General features: G+C 36.7%; 2 protein-coding genes across 10 annotated transcripts in view; one reads left to right on the plus strand and one right to left on the minus strand.

Moving 5' to 3' along the window:
* Positions 1-19203, minus strand: part of TTC29 (tetratricopeptide repeat domain 29) — a 365054-nt gene that overhangs the window by 301379 nt on the left and 44472 nt on the right. For 7 of the 9 annotated variants that reach the window (XM_048942642.1, XM_048942641.1, XM_048942640.1 and 4 more), the window contains one exon: positions 14929-14999. The gene's annotated coding sequence lies outside the window, so the exon portion shown is untranslated. Of the gene's footprint in view, positions 1-14928; positions 15817-19203 lie in introns of those variants that run through there. The other 2 variants (XM_048942648.1, XM_048942646.1) reach the window with 2 other exon arrangements.
* The window catches only part of EDNRA (endothelin receptor type A), a 28540-nt gene continuing 22961 nt past the window's right edge, over positions 13625-19203 (plus strand). The window contains exons 1-2 of the mRNA XM_048942657.1: positions 13625-13894; positions 16349-16826. Of these exons, the coding sequence (XP_048798614.1) occupies positions 16425-16826 (402 nt within the window). The 5' untranslated portion in view covers positions 13625-13894; positions 16349-16424. The remainder of the gene's footprint in view (positions 13895-16348; positions 16827-19203) is intronic.

The raw sequence follows: 19203 nt of genomic DNA on the forward strand, positions 1-19203 counted from the left end.
ATTGCTGGGAATAGAAAACAACTCCATACAAATTAAGCCAATTTCACTGGCTGTCAACATTGGCTCACTCTTAAAACTTGATAACCCACACATTTTTTAATCCAAGAAGCTGCTTTAGACAAAGCTAAGCCTAGTAATGCCAGAATGCTGTAGGAATAGCCATCCCTGTGGCACTTCCATCAAAGACAGAACATATAAGTGCCAGAAAACTCTTAAGACTGATTTGAGGCTTGCAGACTGAAGACTGGCCCCAAGACTGTCTGCTCTCAAGTGCAGACTTGGGTAGACTTTCTTTAGAAAATTTGCAGTGAGGCTAATGAACTCTACAATTTAGAAATAAATCTGGATGACAGCATGCACACATGTACACGTGTGTGCGCACTATGTTTATAAAGATGTTCTCAATACAAGACAGGAGCTAGAAACAGTAAAGCATGCCAACTCAAAGAGCAAATAGGCAAACATGCAAACTGATGCTTTCAAAGGATGCAACGTTTACATTTTCTGTACATCTGTTCTCATGTTGAAAGATTTTCACTTATAACATATAACATCATCTTTATAATTTTGAATCAGAAAAGAATTAAGATTTTCAATTAACATCAATTCTTTACAGATTTTCATTAGGATGACTTTACATTCTGTTTTTCATAATTTCAGATATTTAATTTATTGATTGCGCAAATAACTTATAATTCATATTAATGCATATACCGATACATTGATGAGATTCTGGCTTTTGTATGAAGCTTTCGAGTTCTGGAGAACAGCCTGAACAAGAATATCTGCAAGCTTCATTCAGTGAGAGCAAATTATATTCAGCCACCCCTTTTCCCTCATTCCTAATCAAAATGATGCAGTCTCAGATAAAAAATGGTGACAGCTAAAAAGAAAATAAAATATTGAAATGGAGATATTCATATTCCTCTGTAATTACCTTTGTGGATCTCCCTCAGACTCACTACAGATGATTTAGTCTCCTTATGGCACCATGCACAACTATTTCTATAAACATCACTGAAAAAAATCCTTCGAATAAAGTACTGTCACTCAATTTGCATTCCACTTGTCATAATTACTCTTAAATTTTTTAGTAAGTCTCACAATATCACCTTTTCTCTGCATCTAGGTCAATGCCATCACAAGGTGTACTAACGTGAAATATGAATCTAGGTAGGGAAACTGCACATGTGAGATATATGTAGTGTTACAGACATTACACATGTTATCAATAACACAGTAAGGTAGTATTTCAAAACACAGTGGAGATGTGAGACACTATCCTGTTATGAGGGCATGGAGCAGTTAGACCAAATTCTTTTGTGCTGGTCTCATAAATAGCAACAACAACAAATGGAATATTTGCCCAAAATGTACAGTGCACATAACATCTCTATAAAAATAAATCAATAATTAAATGCAACTTACAATAACAATAATTGAATAAGCACTCAGAAGTGGAATAAAAAAAAAAAACTCCTACAGTCCAGATATTTTTGAGACAACGGGTATCTGAAATCATAACTTTGATAGTCCTTTCAAAATGGTGCTCATTATGCCTGTAGAGCTGGTGTTATCTTCCACTTACCTTAAATGCTGTGAATGGTCATCACCAGAAAACAAGCACATTTCTTTAATTAAACTGAATTGATAGCAAAGGAATGGAGGCAATCTAATCAGCACTGGAAGTGCGCAAAGAAATGCTCTCAGTGTGCTTCATCCCCGCTCTGCAATAGGGCTGCAACCAGTAAAGAGAAAGCTTCATGGTTCTGATTTAATGTCAGAAAAATAGGCACTATGACTATAGAAGTTATGACTGTTGGACTTGCTGTTTCTTTGTTACTGCAGACAGCAACTTTAGTACCTCTTCACAGGTGAACTACTTCTGTATACAGCATTCTGGTACAGTCACAGGATCACAGACTCTTACATGGCTGTTTTTGACTGAAAATTTTAGAACTTAGTATTGGCTTTCAGGCCCCCTTGTGACTAGGTAAAGAAGCTAGAAAGAATAATCCATCTTCAACAGGTTCAATCAAGATGCTGGTTTGAATTTAAACTTAAGTGTAAATCAGGATAACAATGTAACATACCAATCTGACTTCCTCTAAAAAGCAATTTTGGAATAGTGTGAGATTTAAATCACTCTAGGTGAAATCCTAGGTTCACTGAGAGACAATTTTCCAAGACACTTCAAAGCATCAGTCAGGTTTTCATTCCCTATATGCTTCAGGTATTTTATTCAGAGGAGGAGTAGGCCTTTAAAGTTTAAAAAAATGCTTCCTTTACTTAAATCTAAAGCAAAAAAATGCTAAAAGTATACCAACTTTTCACTCATAAATAGGGAAGAAAACATTTGGAATGTCACTTTAAAGAGAATAAACAGACTTCATATTAATGGGTCATATTTGGCAACAACAAATTGCAGCATGCCTTCCCATTCCTCTTTCTTCTTTTATAACTATTATTTATTGCCATTACTGGGATGTGTTCTATAATTGGATTCTGGCACAGATCAATGGAAAGAGAAAAATCTTTCCAATCTGATTCAAAATAGGATATACTTTGTAAAATACACATGTAAAGAGTAGAAGATTACTTCCTTGCTCCCCAGTACTTATTCAAAACATCGAGACATTTTAGTCCAGACTGATTTGAAGCCTGCAGTTTCTGAGGCTGTTTTTATGAACTATGGGATTTGGGGTTGGGGTAATTTATTTCCTGTTTGTTGACTTGTTCTAATTGATTTTAGTCTACAAAGTGGCAGGTTCCTTTCAAGAAACACTTTGAACTAAACTTTCTTCTAATCAAAGAGTCAGACGTGAAATGAATGTGCTGTTCTACAGCCAGAGTTAACAGATGAAAATCAGTTGAGGGCTAATTAGGAATGAAACAGTGATTCTGTTTCAGTGTCTGTTCAGAAAGTATACTGAAACAATTATGAAAAGATGAGAAAAGCGCAAGAAAAAAAGCATAATAGCATAACATCATAATAAACAAAAATAAATAAAAAATAGCATAAAGAAAGGCTAAAGCTTTACCTTCTGTTTTGAATACGGTCTTTCAGAGTTGAAGGACTTTTCTAACTGATTCCAATACAACTAGTGAAGCTGAGAAATAGCAGCACATTCAGATACTCTTTGATAAAAGTAGTTGCTGTTTAGACCTAAGGCTAATCGGGACATGAGATAATTTCGCAGCAGGGAATTTGGAATTAGATGATCTTTAAGGTCCCTTCCAACCCAAGCCGTTCTATGATTGTGATAATTGAATAAGGAAGGAAAGTATGAGGAAAAGTTAAACCGTTCAGAACAGAAACCTGGAAATTTTTATTTAAAGCATCAAGTAGTTTCAGTGTTTTCCCCTTTATATACAGCTTAAATTATAGCAAATGCCTGCACAGGTTCACTAGTATTATCAGTCACTTAACAAATCAGAAGCACAAATCTGTAGTTTTGATGTAAAGATCATTCATAAATTCTCTGAGGGTTGTAGCACTCATAGCAACAGACTGATGCCTGCTTTGGAAGAAACTCTGCCTCTGAAGACTACTCCACCCCTCAGCTGTTTGTCACTACCAACTTGTCTCTTCAAAAGAGGCCTACCCAAGCAGCTCTTTATTTGCTTCAGGAACCCAGCTGTCCTAGTTTAATATGCAGGAACAGGCTCCTAACAGAGCTATGGGGAAGTGACATGTCCTACTTCTGATTGTAGACAAGCAATGGAAGGGTAGCAGCATCTTAAATAAGGACAACTAAATTCAGAAGATCTGCTTAGCACCTATTTGAACTAAGAGAAGTGCCATTTTACTTCAAAGTAATCAAAAAGCAGATTCTGTATTCCAGTCCCTCCAAATGAGCGCCCAAAAGAATACCACAAAATTCAAAAAATGTTCCAGTTTCTGTGCATGGATTTTTTTTTCTAGTGCCAGACATTTTTAGTCTTGTTTTAAAAGCTTAGTACCAGATTGTTTTCATTAAGTGGTTGCAAACATTTGTCAACCATTTTAGTAAAAAAAAAATCTAAAATCTTTATTGAAAAAAGCCACAGCACTGCCACTGAGAATTTCATATGCCTCTACAGTAATGTTACATACAAAAGAGTATATTTTTAAAAAATACTGATAGTTTAAATTTCTCTGCATGTTTGTAATTGCGTTTGTTCCAGGCCTGCTTCTCATTAAGGAATGTTGTGATTTCTGTAAGAAATATAAGTCTTCCACTAGCTCTATGGGTTTCCATCTGAGTGATCTGACAGTAGTTAAATCAGAGACCAAAAAGTGGTGTCCTCTACCAGAAGTCGAAAACTTCTTAGTTAATATCACTTCATATCCAATGTCCTAAATGTAAACTGTCGTCTCTAGAAGTATTACTTATTCACCTTCCTGACCACCCTCCTGGCCACTTGAGATGCTTCATCAAGTACTGTGGCAGTTGACAGAACCACAAGGTGACAATTGAGGATAAGATGTACAGACTTATACAAGAAAATTGTCTGAATCTGAGTCTCAACACTTTGGTATAAGTTGCCAAACATATCTGTTCAAACTAGCATTTCTTAATATACCAAGTCATACCAGCCCTTCAAGGCAAAAGGAATTAAAATATCAGCTCCTATTCACCTTTAAAAAGAACCCTAAAACTTCGTTTCATGTTAAGACACCTCCGTAAGGGTGGGTACTTATATCTACAGACAGTATTATAATGAGAGTAATAATTAATTAAAATTTTTAAAAAACACAACAATTGAAAATTTGAACTCTTTAGAAAATTGCAAACTAGGTTTGTGACTATCTGGAGGCAACAATTATTGTTACTATCTCTAGAGAGTACTTGGCCCAGACATGTCTATTAATACCAGACTTATTAGGTCTTGACAGTTTATAGGACATCTGTTTGTTTCATTTCCCTTTAGTCTCGCCAAATGCTAGCAGCTAAAATCATAAAGACTTTTTTCCTACTTTTGCATAACTTGAAAGACTTTTTAGCATATATGCATTTTGACAACAAACAAAATCTTTTAGTGTTCTGTATCTGATATATGTGTACAGGCATGTGTATTCAAAGAACTGCAAAGGTGAGTAAACTTATTTAATCGGAAGGTGCAGCTACAGGAGCTAATAAACACTCAATAACTTGAACTAAGAAAGGTTGCAGACACCAAAATATCTCAGTAGCAGCTCATCTAAACCAACCCTCCTCCTCAGTTCAATATACTGCAAAATAATAAGAAGAAAACAAAACAAAAAGCATTATTAAATTTCAGGAAAAAATTGTTTTGGGTATGGCCTTCCCAATTTTTTCACTTACTAACAAAATTGAAAAGAGAAAGCCAAAACACAGATCCTGAGTCAAATAAAGCTCAGCCAATGGTATAAAGTACAGGTTCCAAGTTAAACTGGAAGCAGTCTTTTAGTCCATCTTGTGTTTTGCCAGACCACTGCAGTATGGTATATTTAAATTAAAAAAAAAAAAAAAAACCCTCATTTTTTCCCATATTCTTACTGTTTTTCTAAAGCTTTTGTTGTTCTTGGCCATTATTTCAAAAGGAATAGTGCAGATGAGATTTGAATTGCACCAACTGAAAAAACAGGAGATAGCTACTTGGATCTTATAAATCAATTACGGGCACTTGCTGATGCTTTCATTCAGATATTTTTCTGTGAATATTTGTCAAATACCTAAACTATTTAACTTAAAATCCAGCCTTATCCATTTGTTTGATCTTCATACAACTGTATAATTAATTGTTCAGATGTTTCAAACAACCTTATCTTTGATTATAAATTACACATGAACAATATAATTTTGTACAAATGTTCACATTACTTGCAATTATTAAATAGAAAGAAAATGAATTATACTTGAAGTGAGCTCATTCACAGACCCAATACTTAAGTGTATTATTACAGTTTAAGGCCTGTTTAGAAACAGATTTCTTCAAATATTGTCATTCCCTGGGAATGGGAAAATATTTTCAAAAAAATATTTCAGAATACAGATTATTTCAAAATCTAAATTTGATTTTCAACTAACTTCCAAAAGTTATTGAAAATGTACTGTCAAAATTATTATAGCCACTAGTTAACTAATATATAAATAACCAGGACATATTAGAAAATGTGAAAATGGCAGAATTAAAAATCTGAGGAAGTATGAACAGCTTTGTAAAAAATTGCAGTAACATTGTCCTGTTTTAGATATATTTTGACATATATGTACATAACAGCATGGTTCCCTACAGAGTATATTAATGACTCTGAAATAATTACATAATTTATGATCATTCTCTGATGATACAAATAGTTGTATTTCCAGGTCCATCAAGAAATATACTGGCTCACTAAATGTAAGCTGGCTCACTCATGCCAGCTGAAAATCAGGTACAACAATATTATAATAGAGTCCCACAAGTATCTTTGATTTCAGTGGTTCAAAGAATCACAGAATGGCCTGGGTTGGAAGGAACCTCAAGGACCATGAATCTCCAACCCCCTGCCACATGCAGGGCTACCAACCTCCACATTTAATACTAAACCAGGCTGCCCAGGGCCCCATCCGACCTGGCCTTAGAACACCTCCAGGAATGGGGCATCCACAACCTCTCTGGGCAGCCTGTTCCAGCACTTCACTACTCCCATAGAAAAGAACTTCCCCCTGATATCCAATTTAAATCTTCCCTCCTTCAACATAGAAGCAGTTCCCCTTGTCCTGCCGTGACCTACCCTTTCCAAGATTTGGCTCCCCTCCTGTTTGTAGGCTCCCTTCAGGAACTGAAAGGCTGCATTGAGGTCACCCTGCAGCCTTCTTTTCTCCAGATTGAACAAGCCCAGCTCTCTCAGTCTCTCTTCGTAGAAGAGGTGCTCCAGCTCTCCGATCATCTTTGTGGCTCTTCTCTGTACCCTCTCCAACAGACCTGTCTTTCTTGTATTGGGGGCCCTAGACCTGGACACAGTACTCCAGATGGGTCTGAAGTAAATAGGTGATATTTGATCATGATAGTGGTGCATGTTTTCAATCTTTGTTTCATGAACATTTGCATGTTTATTCAGTATGTTCATAATATTCTATTCTAAATAACTACAAAACTTTCCTCTGATAAAAGAGAACCTCGCATATCTACTGTCTTAGATCTGAAGTAGTTAAGATTTAGCATTATATTTGCTTATGGATTAGAACATACGAGTTTGATGTTTTTAAAGCACTGAAAAGTAGACAGTTTTCGAGATATTCTTCCTTTAGAAAGCATGATGCAAATTATAAACTCTGTGGCTCAAGGAATACATATGAATAAATTTGCATATATTTGTTGATGGTATTTTTTAACCTACTTCCTAAATATTTAAATTGAATAGCATATTAAATCAACAAGAGTTGATGAAAGTTTGTGACAAGGAAAAGTAATAGTTGAACATTTTAAAAATGTATTAGTTGGTGTTACCCACAATACATTATTATATGTATTAGCAATAGAAATAGTACTTTTGCTATATTCATAAGAATTATCACAGAAAGTTATTAGCTACACTATTGTGCCCGGAAATTGCATAGCCTTGAACTTCTATATTTTTCAATCTATACAGATGGAATAGTCTTGTGTTACAGGTTGATACAAATACCTTGCTGCAGGAGTTTTCCTGTATATTATTTCTCTCTTATCACACTGGGTAGAACCACAACAGTAGCTTGGTACACAGAGAGCAGCTCAGCTACATAATACGAGGGCTGCTCTGAACATAATGCCTCCTATTTTATTATACTGGCCCAGAAAATCAAAGGCGGACATTAGTGGTAGAAGTTGAATCTTCCCACCAATATTCCGTAATGTTTTGTTGCTGTACAACAGATGACAGCAGAGGGGCAGTCTGATAAAAAGGCATTTGACAAAGAAGCACATATGAAGCAAAGATGTGTCACTGAATTCTCCCATGCTGAAAAAATTGCATCCACTGACATTTATCACTACTTGCTGAACATTCATGAAGACCAAGAAGTGCATGGTTAGCATGGTGAGGTGGTGATGACTAGTGCACTTCAGCAGTGGTGACAGCAACAGCAGGTCACTTCTCCTGATGCAGATTTTTATGAGCATGGTATGCAGGCTCTTGTTCATCTCTTGTGGAAATGCATAGCTAATGGTGGTAACTATGTTGAAAAATAGTGTTCTGCAGCTGAGAATTTACTCTTTTAAATATTGCTATTGTTTTCTTTGTATCTGCTGTAGGTTCCATAGAAATAAAGTTTGAGACATTATATTCAGAGTGAGAAATCTGATTAGAAAACACATGGTTGCAGTTACCAGTGGAAAAAAATAGAAGGTGTCTGTCTGAAGACATTGTAACTGAGTTAGATCTTTTGTCTAGGATACTTGGACTGAGACACTGGAGTTCACTCCTTTGTTTTTCATTCCAGCATGCCTTCTTTCTGGGAGCAGCAAAGGCCAGCCATTCCTACAGGGCTGGGGAGTCAGCACCCAAGGAGGATATCACAGGTGAGCATAACATTTCCTCAACTTGCTTGTCCATCTTTACTTATCACACCAAACTACAGCACTATAAGATTAAGGGTAAGCTAGAAAATGTTTAGTGTATGAACAAATAACGCACACTAGCACCTGTGCGAGAAACTACAGTAGATCATCAACACTGGGTAGGACAAGAATCAGTAGAAAAAAGAGCAGGTGAGTGCTGTTGTTAAGGTTTCATGTCTAAATATATATATATATATACATATATAATATACTTGGAAGATAAGTTCTTAGAAAGAATATAGCAAAAGAAGACAGATGAGGCTCTTACAAGTTCAGATGGAAGAGAAATGAAATGAGCCAAGGTTAGTTTCCTCCCAACCTTTCAGTGGAGGGCCATAAAGATGATAAAGGACCTGGAGCATCTTCCGTATGAGAGTAACCTGGATCTGTTCAGCCTGGGGAAAAGACAAGGAGCAATCTGATGAATGTTTATAAATATCTACAGGAAATGGAAGGCAAATGAATGAGGCCAGGTAGTGTGTAGCAATAGAACAAGAAGCAACAGCCTAAAACTTCAACATACGAAGTTCCATACAAACATGCAGAACTTCTTTACGGTAAAGATGATGGAGCACTAGAGCAGGTTGCCCAGAGAGGTTATGGAGTCTCCTTCTATGGAGATACTCGAGACCCATCTGGATGCCTGCCTATGCAACCTATTGCAGAGAGCCTGCTTCAGCAGCAGGTTTGACTCAATGATCTCTTGAGGTCTCCTTCAGCCCCTGCAATTATGTGATTCTCTAATTCTATGTTAAGGTAACCACTGCACACTGAATAATACAAAAAGAGTAACTTGCTGTATCAAAATAAATGAACACATTGCTTATTTTAATTAATAGTTATGCTAATAAAAAAGTTAGATAACTTGGAAACATTAGAAGTAAGTGAGATGAGTCAGGGTTTTCCACAAAAAACATCTTCACTGCAGAGTGGTCAAAAGAAATAGCTCTAATCTTATTTAGATAAAGATAACATGGCATTCTAATATCTCACTATCTTCTCTAGATAATTTTAGAAGTGATTAATATAATAACAGAAGGATCTGGCAGTAGAATAGCATTCCTCTAACACAGAAAGTGTGTGGTTTGGAGCTTGCTTATGTGAAATAAAGATTAAAAAATCTAATCTGATCTATTCTCTTAATCTTAGTGTTCTTTAAAACAAACTTTGCTTTGTATTTGTCTTTACTCCTAATTTTTCTTTTAATTTTTCTTTTTCAGTAGTGACACAGTCACTCATTCCATCGTTTCACTCATTGCAAAACTACAGAACAGGCATCCTGTATGATTTTGTATTTCACAGGTCTTTATTTATTCTTTTTTTTTTTTTTTTTTACTTCATATTTAGGATGTCATGTGAAATTCTCTTATCCATTATCATTAAAGTCTAGCCTTTTTGAGCAGGTTCCTTGAATCCCTTAGCTTGTAGCTAATTTCAGGGTCTTAGCACATTAACATTCCTCTCACTTTTTATACGTTCTGTTCATAGACATTCCACTTCAGGATATATTTGAAAACATTAAGAAAATCATCTTTAGTGATTAGTGTAAGGTAAAGGTGGAAGTACTTTAATCACTGGTCTTAAGACAATTTCTTTCAACTACTAATAAGGAGAAATGGATCTATTGTATCAATGGATTGGGTTTGAGTCTAAATAGCACAGGATCTGTTAAGGTGTCAACGTTTCTAAACACAGGGACACCTTTGGCCATGGATCTTTCACAAGGGACTAAGAGAGTAAGTAGTTTCGTAAAATATTGCTATTCTGACACTTAACTAGTTAATGGTCAACAGAGGCAGGAAGGCTGGGAGGCAAATGATGCCCCACTACAGATGGATCATGAAAAAGCTCTTTCAATAAAGCAAGAAATTTTATTAATTCCAAAAATTATTTTTCATATTTAATAATTTTAGTTTTCCACATCTGCATGAAATCTAAGTAGATATAGATTATGACTAACAGGAACAGGATGAAGGACTCAGATTCAAGAAGCGCTGGTATGAATTATTATTATTATTATTTTTTTCCACAGCTTTCCAAATGCAGAAATATTTAAGCGGTTCTCATACATTTAACTTTTCCAACGCTATAATAAACTAATATTAAAGGAACACTCACTATAATTCACTTTGTGTTAAGAATTCATATCAAGTGGAAGAAAGCAAAACAACTAGATATTTACATACTTTGCCATAAATAACTCTTTTGACTTTCTGGAAATGCTACAAATTAAAGATGTGGCAAACTGAAACGCTATGAAATGCCAATGGTAGACCAATATCTATTTTCTATTTTGGCCTTTTGAGTCCTATGAATGGGATATTAGACTTCATGAACTCATGAACATAGTTTCTACTTCACTCTAATTCAGAGGAGATGCATTTCAATCCAAACTAGCTCATCCAAATGTAGCTAAAGATCCTCTTGTATTTTCTGTTATATATAAAACCTGTATAAAAGTCACTTCAGGTATATATATCTAATAACCTTGTAACAAAGCACACTTTTGTAATTCCTGCATTCTTCAGGAAAACCAACAGCTTTCAAAAACGTTGAGTCTTCTTGAAGAATGACTCTAGCTGCAAAATTCAGATACCCTTGAAATTAAACAAAATGAGATTCTGTGTCATAAGATGAATATGTTACCCTTAGTCTGAATCTCTGCAGTTATGCAAGTCAAACTAAGTAATTTGTTGAAGACAAAAAGCTGAGGTCAAAGGAAACACTTTCATTACACTGATTCTGAAATACTGAGATCTTAGTCAAGAGCTCTTCCATAAAAGAACGCATGCACAGAGTAGTCCTACAACAGCGGTGAAAGCTTCTACTGTACTTAAAAAGATACTGGTGTGATAAACTGTACGTAGTCACTTTTCGTAGTAGCTGAGGTCAACTGCGTTTGAAAATCCAATTTAAGAATAGTTCATACATGGTTACTTTTCTAAAACACTTCCTGAAAAAGTAAAAAAAAAAAAAAAAAAAAAAAAAAAGAAAACCACAACCAACACCAAAAACAATCAGGAATGATTAAGTACAACTTCTGAGTTTAAGATGCGAATTGAAAATTAAAAACAGAAAAAAGGCCCAATTAATTAATAGTACAATAATAATAATTATAATATTAATAATAATAATAATAATCCAAACAAATAAACAAAAACCAAAACGAAGAACACAGAATTGCTATGAGCAACTCAGTAATTTCTAATAATTAATACTACTTATGTGGGTTGGCAATAACAGAAGAAAGCAAAATGGTAATAAATACCTCTCCTTCTTCTGTATTTTAAAATTTAATGGTATTAGCAGATCTATTCATTCCATTTAATAGAAAATGTAGTTAGGCACGTCAGTGTATGAACATATGATATAAACCCTCCAAATTAATGAAATTATTAATTGAAAGGAAAATGTGTTTTTGAATAAGAGCAGATATCAAAATTTCATCGAGTTGATCACGCAATTCTAGTTTTTTGGACAATAGCAAAGGATCAGGTTGTTAAGAATGTCTAGAGAACATATAAAAGATTCAATAATTGCATTAGGGAAAGCACTCCATAATGCGTGTGTGAACTTTAAGTACAGACTTCCTAGCACTTCAAGAGGTATTCCAGCACGTTATCATACAGATGATTCTTGACAAAGCACAACATTAATACTAAGCATCTCTGATCAAACTGTAAAGAATTTAAAAATTATTTTTACTAATATCATATGGACAATTTAGAATCATAGAGTCATAGAATCACCAAGGTTGGAAAAGACCTAAAAGATCATCCAGTCCAACCGTTCACCTATTCCCAATAGCTCCCACTAAACCATGTCCCTCAACACAGCATCCAGCCTTCCCTTGAACACCCCCAGGCTCGGTGACTCCACCACCTCCCTTGGCAGGGAGGTGGCTAGGCAGCCTTTTTTCAGCTTCAAGGCAACACAAGATTTTGAATTAAGCTTTCATATCTGATTTGCAAGCAGTAGGCTTCTTGTGGTTCTCAGCCTGAACCAAGGAACTTACATTCCTTGAACCATCTTGAACTTTGACACATTTAATACAGATGGCTCTCTAGAAGAAATGAAGCATTGCTGTTCTAGTTGATCCAGACACCCAGATTTTGTAGGATTTTTTGTTCAAGCTTTATCAGGTGATTTAAGAGTGTCTACAGAAACATTCTTTTAACTGTGTAGCACTCATAAAGTTTTAAGCAACTTCTTACATGATTTACTACCAGGTATCTTAACTCTGCAGGTTACTGGGCATTGCATTTTTTTGTTGTTCTTTTCAGATTGCTCTCATCTCTTTAGGACCACGCAGTTTTATATTATATTTAGGAAGACTGCCTCAAAAGAAGAAAATAATTTCTGTGCTGAAGCCAGATGGAAACTTGCCATGAAATTAGGACCTTGGAATGATTCAACAAGGGATTCGAAGTTTCTTAAACTTGTTAGCATGAAGGGAACTTGAAACTGTTTCAATTTCAAGCTGCACTCTCTCTTTTTTTCTTCATACTGAGAGACGGTTGTTAACTATAAGAGAGGTTCCCAACTTTCTGCTTAAGTTCTTTTGTGCCACTACCTTGTCAGAAGAGCAGTATTATGAAATGCATGAATGCCAGAAAATCCTACGATTCTATTATCTTTGTAGATGTGGTTTTGGCCTTCAAAAATAAAAGGTATTAACAAGGTACGTCCTGGATGGACCACAGAAAATTTCACCCAAGAGCACTTTGCAGATCCTGAGTTTTTGAAACTTTTGCACATCCAGTTTTACTGATTGCCTTGCAAACACAATCCTGACCAAGTCAGGGAAAAATGCAAACAAAAGCTGTGCATTTAATCATATTTTTTCCCCCAGTCTGGTTGCGGCTCGTAAGTCGTCTGATTGAATCAGACACACAACCTTTGCGTGAACCCAACGCGCTATTAGGAGGCAGCTACAGGAATGGATGGATTCCCAAAGGCCGTTGCTTAAATGAGTCCAGTCAAGTAGTTTACCTCCATGTCAGAGAGGAAACAGTTAAAGAGCTCTCAGTGTTCCCCCGTGCCCGGGAGGCAGCCTTTGTGTTTAACGTTGGCAGGGGCTCGGTTCGGGCTGCAGACTTGTTTTAATTGGGGGAGGGGGCAGAACGGAGAGGACGCTCAGCATTCTCCTTCAGTCTGCCTTTCCGTTACTGATTCAGCGGAGGTGGAGATTGTCTATCCCACCCAGTCAGCGGCAGGCGGGAGGATCCGCCGAGACCATCCCAGGAAAAGCTCTCGGAGGAAATCGCGGCAGCGGGGGCAGCAGCCGCAGCATGAGCGCGGAGCCGGGGCCGGCCGCACGGCTGGGCTGAGTGCGCGGAGCCGGCCGCGGGGCAGGAGCCCGCAGGTAATGGCGAGGCACGGCGTGACCGGCGGGTGGGGGCGAGGGTGGATCCCCGGTAGTGGTGCGGGTGGAGGGAGAGCCTTTTGTGTCAGCGGGAGAACTGCGAGGCAGTCATCCTGGCAGCGAGGAGCCCTCGCTGTGCCGCGGTGGGAGACAGCCCAGAGAAACTCACTTTGTCGGCGCTGCTTCTTCCACAGCTTTCGAGCCCTGGTTTAATCAGATCTTGTTCTGATCTGTACCTCAGCCGCTTTTAGGGCAAATAAAGCGTTGTTCACGTTTTAGCTGCTCTCTAATGCTCGGAACGCTTTCACTTACAACAGTACGCTTTCCTTGCGATTCGAGGCGCGTAGAGCTTTGGGCTTGCTACCCCAGCACGGGATGTTCCCGAGCCCGCACTCTGTAAGCACAGGGACAGCACATGCACGTGGCCTGCAGGTCTGCCCCATCGCCTCACACCGTGCGGAAGAAGAAAATTAGAGTACATTATTGCTGAAAGTTAGTAAGGGTACCGCCGAGTTACCTACGTGAGGAGGGTCGCAGGTCGTTATCATATGCTGTAATAATACAGACGCTGTGGATTTGTCAGGAATCCACAGGAAAAGATCGTTAAAAATTATTTTATAAAAACACAATTTAATTTTGCTTCTTATGGGAAAGTTTCTGCTGAAAGAGGGAAGAGATGGCAACCGACTGCTCTGTTCCCAGCTTCGCTTGCTGCCTGTGTGATTACCATACCATATGGCACGTGCATATTAAGTTGTCACAGGAAAACGTCATTAAATAAGGAGTACACTATATTGTGACTAAGAGAGTCTGTGGGAGCTGTAGTCACTGTAAACGATATAAGTATAAATATTTGTCTGAAAAGAGTTGTGGTAAAAAAAAAAGTTGCCTGCTATTTCCGATGTGATTTAGAACCGTAAAGCAAAAGCACTTCCATCCTGCTGACTGCTGCTGACTATCCATTGTAACAGGCATTTAACAAAGAAGGATTTGCTGTTCAGCATATCAAACTTTAAAAGCACACAGGTACTCACACTTGGTCAGCTGGCCATCTCAGATGCACCACGACAGAAGACTCAGTTTGGATCGCTGGTCTGCATACGCTCTGCATAATAGACAGAAATAGCCATTAGCTTTACAGAAGCTGCATACAGCCATGCACACACTTTTACAGATCACATAATAAATATTTATAGTGTGGCTGTGCAGAGCTCCTATCAGTAACTTGTCTGCCACATTTTTTTCTGTTGTAAATTGTTTTCTTGTTATAAACCGAATTAATAGCTCTATAGGGAATGAACTAAGGACTCATTTAAAGGCTCCCTTCATGCAAGTCTCTAGAAATCAGGAAGTTATAAATACTTGACTTTCTATTCTTCTTTTGGCAACACTGCCACAAGCCACCTAAAGAAACTTCATCCTAAATTACACCAAGATTTGAAGGAAACGGATTTTAGAGCATCTTCCTTGGCTTACACCTCCAGCAGGTTTCACAGAAGGTGCTATCTGCCCCCTGCAGCAGGAGCCAGCAACTCTGCAGACACAAACAGGCAGCTATACCAGGACGGAGTGCTATGATGCTTCCTTTCCTATCTAGAAATGTCATGAGTTATCACTTAGAATACTAAACCAAGTTGTTTTATTTTTTTTTTTTTTTTATCTGTGGAAAAGCGTGATTTTTTTTCATAATTAACTTAAGCCTGGATAAGGACTGCAACATGAGCTACAATTACATGATTCAAGAACCAAAGACTTATCTTTATCTCAGCAAATTGACACAAACAGTTTTAAGGACTTTTCTGGTCAAATGTCCTGAGATTATGAAAGTCTTCCCCCCAATATCTTTGGACTTTGGATCCAGTCCAAATTCTGATTTGAAATACATGTATTTTCACACTTCTTCTGAAATCTGGGTAATTATAAAGTTAAAAAAAAATAGCATAAAGACTAATTATTGCAAAATATAAAAAACACTAAAAAAAAAAAAAAATACCAAATATAGTGCCTGTAATTATTAATGCAGAATTGGTACCTTACCTTTAAATAGCCAAAATAATAACCTTTCATTTTGTTTAAAATACCACAGAACAGTCTCCAAAGGCTCCCTTTAATGGTATACTTTTCTTGCAAGACTACTTTTTAAAACAAAGCTTCACCCACCATATTTTGTCCTTTCACATACAAATTCTGTCTCCAACTAAAAGGATCCTGCAGGATCTCATTTGTCTTTGTGTCTTGTTAGTGAATTAATGAATGGGGGCAATCTAGATTTCAGAGTAACACGATATAAAACACCCATAAACAAGTGTTTACATACATGCACTACAGAAAGTGCACAGATACCCTTCTTTCTACATGAGAAATAGGATGTGTTACCCTACTTGGTGTACTGATGTTCCGTTTCTTTTTTTTTTTCTTTTTTCTTTTCTTTTTTTTAATTGTTTTTCTCTGCAGGTGAAAAACTGCTCAGTATTTCACTGAGATACTGAAAAAACCCGCCTCGCTGACTTTGCCCATTTGGGACTTTGTGATGGAAGCCTTGTATTTACGAGTTTCTTTGCTGCTGCTGCTTTTGGGATTTGTCTTCTGTGACAGCTCTGACAGATACGCTACCAATCGGAGTGATGTTGGAATCTACCTTTCCACTCCCTCAGGGATTGAATCCAGCCTACTCCCCGCCACTAGACGGCCCCTGGTATCCAACCAAACTGTCAAATGCTCCCAGCAGACTAAGATTGCTGAAACTTTTAAATACATTAACACAGTGGTATCTTGTGCTATTTTCATCGTTGGAATGGTTGGGAATGCAACTCTGCTGAGGATCATTTACCAGAACAAGTGTATGAGGAATGGCCCAAATGCACTGATAGCCAGTCTGGCACTAGGAGACCTTATCTATATTGTCATTGATATTCCTATCATTGTGTACAAGGTAGGATGCGACAACACAACCTTTTAACTGCAGTTTCCTTACAAGTACACTAGTTCTCTTTGGTTACTTCTCTAAGTAGTACTTCTTTGTCAATGAATAGTTCACTTAAGAAAAAAACACAACTCGCTTTCATTCTATAACAAGTTCTTGCTCTCAGGTCTAACCTCTTCATTTAAAGATGTAGCTCCAACCTACATTCGTGCTATATCAAGTAGCTTTTCATTTATCCTAACTGCTAACAAAACAAATTGTGAGAGTAGACTTTTTATAAGTTGTTCTCCCACTTTATGGGCAGTATATATATAGTATAGGGCTAGTTGCTATTTTTGGAATATTTTATCCTTACTTTATGTTTTTACAGAAAATACTCTGTGATCAGCAAGATTCATGTTATGACTGCAGAGAGACATTGTGTCAGTTACGCTGTGAATTAAGGTTTTAATTCAACACCCATAAAAAACCAGATTTCCGAAGTTATTTCAGGGCTAGTAATTATTAATTATATCACAGAACACTTTTGAAGAATCAAATTTCGTCTGGTTTTCTCAACGTATAAAAGGGGTCTTCAGCACTTCTGTCCCACTTGTTCTTTCTCTTTTAAAATTTTATCTTTCATTTTAATCAAACAAAGCCATAAAATGGTGCTTTTTTTCTAACGCAATATATGTTTACTAACGTAACATCCCAAAGAGTGGTCAGGCACTGGAACAGGCTGCCCACGGAGGTGGTGGAATCACCGTCCGTGGAAGTATTCAACATGTAGATGTGGTACTAAGGAACATGGGTTTACTGGGTGATATTGGTGGCAGGTGGACAGTTGGACTAGATGATCTTAGAGGTCTTTCCCAACCTTAATGATTCTATGACTCCAGGACAGGCTTGAAGGAATGGAATGAAGTCCTTGTTGAATATATGTATCTCAGTGATGTTAACTTGTTTTAGAAAGTCTTCAAATAATTTTGTAATCCTTGTGGATTATACAAATCCAGAGCTGATGGGATATCAGTAAAATCTTGAGGCATTTCTGACAGTAAACTTAACATTAAGTAGCATAATGAATCGACCATTCCTCACATTTTGGCCTTTAGAGATCATAGAAACTTAACTTTTAGGTACATGAATTTTAAACAAAGCAAATTAATTCATGCATAAATTTAGATTAAGTAGTGTTCCATGGTTTCCAGTTGGATTTTTAAATTAAAAAAAAAAACCCACCGGTGAGCTGAATATCCGGTGAGAAATATGTTATATGTTACATGAAACATATATAACATATGAAATATGTTATATCTATTGCATAGTGACCTGGCCTGCATTATAACGCAGGCGTTGGTACAGCAAGATCATAACAGCTTGAAATCATTAATGAATTAAAAATATGTGTATGTGCATACATTTAGTTTCTATAGAGCAATATAACCAACAGTAACATGCATGACCTGATTCTGATCTTATGGTAGTATATATTACAGATAAATCTTTAAACTTGGCTTAAACATAGTATGAATTTGAAAACAGGAAAAAGGCTGTTAATCATAATGAACATGATTTAATGGAAATGCTCCTTTCCACTTTCCTGTATCCCATCTGGAAAATGCAATGTTCAATTTAATGATAAGATAGCAGAAGAAAATATTTTATATTCTCAAGGTAATGCATATGATTAGCCTTTGCCTGACTTGAGATTACCCTTTGTCTTCCATACCTATGGGATGCTTAATGAGACATGAGATTAGGGTTTTGCATATTTTCATTCTCATTACTAAATTGGATTTATAGCCTGGACTACATCTCCCATAATGCATTGCTGTCTTTATAGATATTTGCTAGGGTACTGTTCTTATTTCTTTGGAATGTTTGATAAGAAAATTGAAGGAAAATACGGCACTTTTTTTTCCAAGCTAAGTTTGGGAAAGAATAGGTATTCTTACTACAAAATCTTTTCTAACCTTTCAAGACCTGTGCTGTATCTAAGCATTGAAAGAGAACTGGAAATATGAAATTAATTTTGCCTTTCAGAACTGCCTTTTGATAGTCTTCTGAAAATTCTTAAGGAGTTTAGTTAAAAGCAACAAGCTACATTTTTAAACTCCTTTTATTATTTTGAAATACATTTTTACAGTTTATCTTCTGATGCTCTCTGTGTTCTGAAAGTTCACTAGCCTCACTATAACTTGTATGATGAACTGTGCTATTGAACATAACCATAGACTATATCAAAATATCTTTCTGGACTGCAGAGAAGTATTTGATAATTAAAGGCTGCAAATGAAACTGCAAACCCCTGACATCAATGTATGTCAACTCTTACATGCTACAACTCAGAATTAAAATCGTGATGACAAGCATAAACCTAGCTTTTAATAGTTTTCTGAGT

This window comes from Lagopus muta, chromosome 4, assembly GCF_023343835.1.
Source record: "Lagopus muta isolate bLagMut1 chromosome 4, bLagMut1 primary, whole genome shotgun sequence".
NCBI classification, from domain to species: domain Eukaryota; kingdom Metazoa; phylum Chordata; class Aves; order Galliformes; family Phasianidae; genus Lagopus; species Lagopus muta.